The sequence below is a fragment of the Malaya genurostris genome, chromosome 1, assembly GCF_030247185.1.
Source record: "Malaya genurostris strain Urasoe2022 chromosome 1, Malgen_1.1, whole genome shotgun sequence".
Classification (NCBI taxonomy): Eukaryota; Metazoa; Arthropoda; class Insecta; order Diptera; family Culicidae; genus Malaya; species Malaya genurostris.
Genome location: NC_080570.1, coordinates 111,746,770 through 111,753,765, shown reverse-complemented (window position 1 = coordinate 111,753,765; position 6,996 = coordinate 111,746,770). Strand labels below are relative to the sequence as shown.

Here is a 6,996-nt window from a genome sequence, read left to right as displayed (position 1 = left end):
ATAACGGTAATAAATCTCAACGGTGATAAATCAAGTTAACTTATCCAATAAGGTTAACTTCTCCGATCTTCGCACGTGAATATATCTCCGGTTATGACGTTGGATGTCCTGCTGTCAGTCCACTAGTGACACGATTTCTCCGACACGGTTTCTCCGACACGATTACTCCGACATCACTGCGTACGGCGATCGAGGGGCCTACTCCATACATAATATAACACCCCGACCCGTAATACCCGTTATTTCTGGGTTTTACCGACCTCCTGAACGTCCAGAAGGGCTACCTTGATCGCTGGTCTCTGCAGTACTCCCGAATTGGTTTGAACGTCGACTTTGCGTACCTGTCCGTCCACAGCTGTATACGTCTTGACGATGCGGCCTCGTAGCCACCCGTTTCTCACAGATTCGTCGACCACAATAACTAAATCGCCTTCTTCTAGTGGACGCAACTCTGAGAACCATTTGGTCCGCCGAGCGATTGTCGGAAGATACGCCTGGATCCACCTTTTCCAGAACTGGTTCAGAAGATGCTGCATAAGTTTCCAGTTTGTTCTCAGCGAAATTGGTTCATCTATTGGGATTCTGTTGAGGTTGTTGGATCCACTCGAGCTCATGAGGAGAAAACTGTTCGGTGTAACAACATCTTGTTCAGCTCCTTCCAGTGGTACGAATGTTAGAGGATGAGAGTTGATAATCATTTCGACTTCTGCAAGAAGTGTAACCAGCCCTTCGTCGTCTAGTCTTTCGTGATGCGCTAACACTTTGAATGCGTCTTTAACCGAGCGCACCTTTCTTTCCCACACTCCTCCCATGTGCGGGGCAGAAGGTGGATTAAAGTACCATTTCGTATCGGTGTTAGTAAAGGTGGCTGCTATCTCGTGGTTAATTGCCTTAATTTCGTTCGCCAAAATTCGAGCAGCGCCGTGAAAATTTGTGCCGTTGTCGCTGAAGATCTGCTGCGGTGCACCTCTTTTTGCCACGAACCGTCGTATGGCCATTCTACAGGATTCTGTTGATAGCGAATGGACGGCCTCTAAGTGAACAGCGCGTATTGTAAGGCACGTGAAAAGTGCCACCCAGCGTTTGACGTTGCTTCGACCTCGCTTAACGACCAGCGGTCCGAAGTAGTCAAGACCTGTGAATGTAAATGGACGCACGTATGGTTGCACTCGTGCTTGCGGTAATGATGCCATTCTTGGTTCGCCTGGTTTGGCTCGGTACACGCGACACCACATACATTTTTTTATCGCTTTTTTCACTACTGAACGCATCTTTGGTATGTAAAATTTCTGGTGCATCTCATTTATAACTGTTTCTGTATTTGCGTGTGCAAACCGCTGATGGAATCGAAGTATGAGCAAATCTGTCACGTGGTTCTCCCTTGGTAGAATCACTGGATTGCGAAAATCGAAACAATAGTACGCCGCTTTGGGGTCGATTCTACTTTCTGAACGGATAATACCATCTTCATCTAGAAAGGGTGATAGACCTCTCAAAGTGCTTGCTTTTCCCAGACGCTGACGCTGAGCTATGGGTCGCTCTGAGTTTGCTTTCAATAATGAGATTTCATTTGCGTAAGGACCGGCCTGTACCATTCGCCACAGACTCTTTTCCGCCGAAACGTAGTCTTCATGATTCAGATACACGGTACGGGACTTTGTTAGAACCCTGTTTTTGTAACAGCACTGATTGCGAAAATGTTGGAGGTACGACAGCCGTTTTATTAGATCATCGAAGCGGGAACACTTCGCGAAATCAAACGGTGTTTGATGCGGAATTTCTCGATGAATAAGGGCGGTCCGCAGTTCTTCAGTAGGATCTTTCAATGAGGGCTCAGCTGATGGCCAAAGGTGCTCGGGCGAGTACAAGAACTCGGGGCCGCGATACCAGCAGCTCAGTGGATCGAAGCTCGGACCACTATTCCACTTTGTAGCTTCGTCGGCGATATTCATCCTTGTCGGTACCCAGTGCCAATCGTCAACATTCGTTTCGGTGAGAATTTCGGCAACCCGAAATGCCACGTAAGGGCGATATTTACGAGGGTCTGCTCGTAGCCACGAGAGGACGGTTGAGGAGTCTGACCAGATGAATCGTCTCTTAATGGATAGGGAATGATTTTCTACTATACTCCTCATCAATCTAACGCCGAGCACGGCGGCGTTCAATTCGTTTTTAGGAATAGTCTGCGGTCGGAGCGGAGTTACTTTCGCTTTCGATGCTACCAGGGAACATCTTGGTGTTCGATCCTCAACGATACGAAAGTACGCTACACTGCAGTATGCCATCTCGCTCGCGTCCACGAAAATGTGTAGTTCAAGCGAGTCGTAGCTTCCGGGTGAGTAGTTGTTGAAGTAGCATCTTGATATTCTAACTTGTCGCAACTCGGGAACCAATGTAATCCATCGTCTCCAACTATATAAATCCTTTTTTGTAATGGGATCATCCCATTCAATTCCAGATCTCCACACATCTTGGATGAGTATCTTTCCGTGTATCGTGTAGTTAGATATAAACCCCAGCGGATCGAACAGGCTCATTACGATTTGTAGAACTTGACGTTTTGTAGGAGTAATATCGCCCGTCAGTAAAGGCTGAAGATCCTTGCGAAACTGTGTCGTGAAGCTGAAAACATCATCACTTGGAATCCACGCAATTCCTAACACGCGCTCAGCGTTTGTTGTTTTATTTGCGGTGAAACTTTTAACTGCCTCGTTGCACCTTCCCCCGACCCGTGTGAGGATCGCATCGGAGTTCGACTGCCAGTTTCGTATTTCGAAACCGGCTTGGCTGTGTATCATTTGTACTTCAGTAGCTATCTTAATTATTTCGTCGATAGTATCTCTGCTATCTAAGTAGTCATCGACATACGTGTTATTAACGATTGCTGAAACTGCTAATGGGAATATGGACTCGAATTCCTTCGCATTTAGATTTTTAACATAATGCGCGGAGCATGGGGAGCATTTCGCTCCGAAGGTTGCTACATCCATGATGTATACATCTGGGGCACATTTTGCATCAGTCCGCCATAGAAATCGTTGGGATTGGCGATCTTGTTCTCGTATCAGGAGCTGATGAAACATCTGCCTTATATCGCCAGTTATCGCGTATTGTTTTTGACGGAAATTACACAGAACTTTTAAAAGTGGGGTCAGCAGGTCTGGTCCTTTTAACAGATTGGAGTTCAAAGATATTCCCTCAACACAAGCAGCCGCATCCCATACGACGCGGATTTTGTTCGGCTTTCTTGGATTGCAAACCACTCCGAGTGGTAGGTACCATACTCTGCGAGAATCACATTCCTGTAGCTCCTTCGCTGACGCTTTATGAGCGTAACCTAGCCTTTGGTATTCCATGATCTGTTCGTGAACCACCTGCTTCAGTTCCAAATTTGTTTCGAGTCTACGCTCGAGACATTTCAGCCGGCGATTTGCCATCGGATAGCTGTTGGGGAAGTTGATATTATCCGTTTTCCATATTAGTCCCGTCTCAAATCTGCCGGACTCCGTTCGTCTTGTTGTGTCACGAAGTATCTTCCAAGCACGTGTATCTCCCTCCGATTTACGTGGTGTACAATTATTAATACCTAAGTTCTCGACCAGGAAGTAATCTTTCACCATTTCGTTCAACTGTCGTTCTTCAGTACAGGAGCAGATATGAACCAAAACGTGTTGGGGTTCACTGGTTCCGCTTACGCCTCCAAAGATAGTCCATCCCAGGCGAGTTTTTATAGCTACTGGCTCTTTGTCTCGTCTGTATCGGTGATTGAGCGGCAGCTTTAATCGCGCGTTGTCCACTCCAATTAGAATACCTGGACTAGCCCCGGTATAGCTTTGAACGGGAAGCCCCTGTAGATACGGGAATTGCTTCACTAACTCCGGATAGTGCAGACTTTGCCTAGGTAGGTCGAGGCTATCCACGGTGCGTACGTTTCGAAGAGCATATTCCTCATTAGCATTGAAACCTGAGATGTTTAGATGGACTTTTTTTGAAGATGATTCCTTTCTAGTAACGTTACCAGTCCATTGAAGACAGAGCGTGCTTTCGGTCCCATGGAGGTCAAGTTTATCTGCGAGGTCCTTGTCCAGTAACGTCAAATCAGAACCATCGTCTAAAAACGCGAACGTTTCCACTGACTTTCCGTTATTGCGTAGTATGACTGGTAATATTTTGAATAAAGATGATGTACGATGGTTGTGAGTGTATATGATAGCTGGAGAACTGGTTTGAGAATTTATGGTTGGTAGTTCGATCGTATGCAGTAGTTTATGATGCGCTTCTTGACAGCCATTTACACTACAGGGCTGTTTCGTTCTGCATGGCCATCTCCCATGCCCGGTAAGGCATCGTTTACATAGTCCGTTCTGTTCCACGAACTTGATGCGATCTGAGACAGAGTACTTTAGGAATGTGCCACAGTTCCTGATCTTGTGTTCAGTTCTCTGGCATACGTGACATGATTTTAACTTTACGTTCGACGAGCGTGATATAATTTCATTGCTTAATTGTGTGTCGGAATCGTCTTTCGTCGAGTGCGCATTCAGGAAACCGTCCTTTTCTCTTTTCGATCCGCGTCGTGTTATGCTGTCTGGTAAATTGGAAGCACATTCAAGCGGAGAGCTCACTTGGCAGGCTGTTGTTTTAATAGACGATACATAGTTACTAAAGGCTTTCAACGTGCTCTCAGATATCCGTTGACTGTACAATCCCCAGTCCAGTCGCAAACTCGGTGGCAATTTGCCCACGAGTTCAGACAGCAACATCAGGTTCGAAAGGTGGGAATGTAAGTTGGCAGCTTCGATATAAGTTACTAGATTCCTTACTTCCCTGCCGAATATGACTAACGTCTCTAGTTTGTTCACGTTAGGAGGGGGAGCGTTCCGTATTTTCGAAAGCAGACAGTGAACTAATTGTTCCGGTCGACCACACTCATCTCTAAGTGTACTTAATATTTCCGGAATAGCCGATGGAAGAGTGAGAAGGCTTTGAACCTTCTCTCTGGCGCTTCCAACCAAACTTTTTTGCAACCTGGCCAGATTTTCGTCCGGTTGTATTCCACACATGACCGTGGTTGATTCGAATGCGCTCAGAAACATAGGCCACTCCAACGGATCTCCCGCGAATTTAGGTAGATCCCTGCAGACAACGTGACGAGCTGCAAGTTGATGTGGACTAATAACTCCGCCTGCAGGCCAAAGGTATTGCGATGGCTGGGGGTGTGATGTTGATTGTTGGGATGGCATGAAATGATCAAAGCCGTTAACCAGGGGGTTCGAATGCACTGTCATATGATTCATTCCTCTTGCCGGATGCGCGGTTTGTGTCGTTGGAACGTTAACAGTACACTGCGCTGTACGGTCATAATCATTCCCTGCCGTCGAAGGTGGATTCATATTATGTATATTAGAGCTTACCAGATGTTGACGATCGTAAGGCTGATATAAACCAATTCTATCGGGATACCATATGGCATCAGACTTGCGTAAATTCATTTCCATCGGCCGCTGGGTCTCTGACTGGCCCATCGAGGGGTGTGTTCTTGATTGTTCCGCGATACAGGAGATAGGTACAGACCCTAATGCGAACTCATTTACATTATTAGCTAGGTAATATCGATAGTTGTACGATTCGGGATCTACAGGAATTGATGCTCTTATTCCATTAGGTAAATTTGTCGATGAAGGCATAAGCTTCGTTAAACCGGTCGGCGGATTCAAGAGGTACTGCTGTTGGTTAGGGATTGTCATTTGATGTGTAGGCATGGTAGCCGTTGTATAAACCGATTGTGTCAGAGGCGGTAAGTTTACTAACGAGAGCTGTGATTCGGACGAGCATATCGATGAAGCGATACTTATGTGTGCTGCTGCTGAGGTAACGGGAGTTGAAGTACAGGAGACAAGTAGATTAGTTCCCTCACTCACTGTGTTTTGCTCTTCTACCCAGCTACTTATATCGAAGCGGCAGACACTGCCACAGTTCTCTACACTATCTTCGTCACTTTCTGCGTCTTCTTCCAGCTGATGTTTTTGTGCCAGATACTCCCTTTCCTTCTGGACCCGCAGATCCAGAATTTTATCTTCTAAAGCCTTTTTTTCTTCCAAGTGTTTCAGGCGAAGTCGAGTGGTTTTCGCTGTTCTACCTGATACAATGGAACCGCAAAGAGGTGAGCAGTTATTGCATTTCCATGATCGATCAGCAACTGAGTCTGCCACACCTGCACAACTAAAGTGCCACCAAGTGCTGCACTTGTCGCAGGCCACCATGTTTTCTTCCTGATCTGGCCGCTCACAGCCTTTACAGTTGAAGGTTACGGAGGGTTGCGTCGTCATCTGATTAGTAGATGTTGAATCTTCGGCTCCTAAGTCGCTCATCACTCGTAATTTTCGAGATTGTTAGAAATTTCGCAGTTTTGTTTAAATGGCAAGAACTCGAACTAAAATTTATTGGAATGTTATTTCGGGATTTCACATAATTTTAGCTTACTTACAATTAGTATCTAACCGAGTGCTCGTTGGCTACTGAGTTCTCAACTTGGCAATTTGTACGGTTACTGGTATTCCTATCGAGCTATAGTTAAGGTTACCTGTATAAGTTAAGTTCACTGCTAATGACAATTCTCTTCATACCTGGTAAAGTTACTTCACTTAGCTCGGGCCTACTTCTACGGCAAACGTAATTTATAAATAGAAAAATGAATTGTATACGATGATAACGGTAATAAATCTCAACGGTGATAAATCAAGTTAACTTATCCAATAAGGTTAACTTCTCCGATCTTCGCACGTGAATATATCTCCGGTTATGACGTTGGATGTCCTGCTGTCAGTCCACTAGTGACACGATTTCTCCGACACGGTTTCTCCGACACGATTACTCCGACATCACTGCGTACGGCGATCGAGGGGCCTACTCCATACATAATATAACAAAACCGAAGACAAGTTACAGCATAAACCTGTAACAACCTCGTTTGCCCGGTTTACTCAAAGCTAGGTT

The 6,996-nt window shown here is 45.7% G+C and overlaps 1 protein-coding gene across 1 annotated transcript; it reads right to left on the bottom strand.

Moving 5' to 3' along the window:
* Positions 1-239: 239 nt before the first annotated feature.
* LOC131427507 (uncharacterized) lies at positions 240-6,371 on the bottom strand. The gene has a single exon (XM_058590755.1). The coding sequence runs from the start codon at positions 6,369-6,371 to the stop codon at positions 240-242; it is 6,132 nt and encodes a 2,043-aa protein (XP_058446738.1).
* Positions 6,372-6,996: the final 625 nt, after the last annotated feature.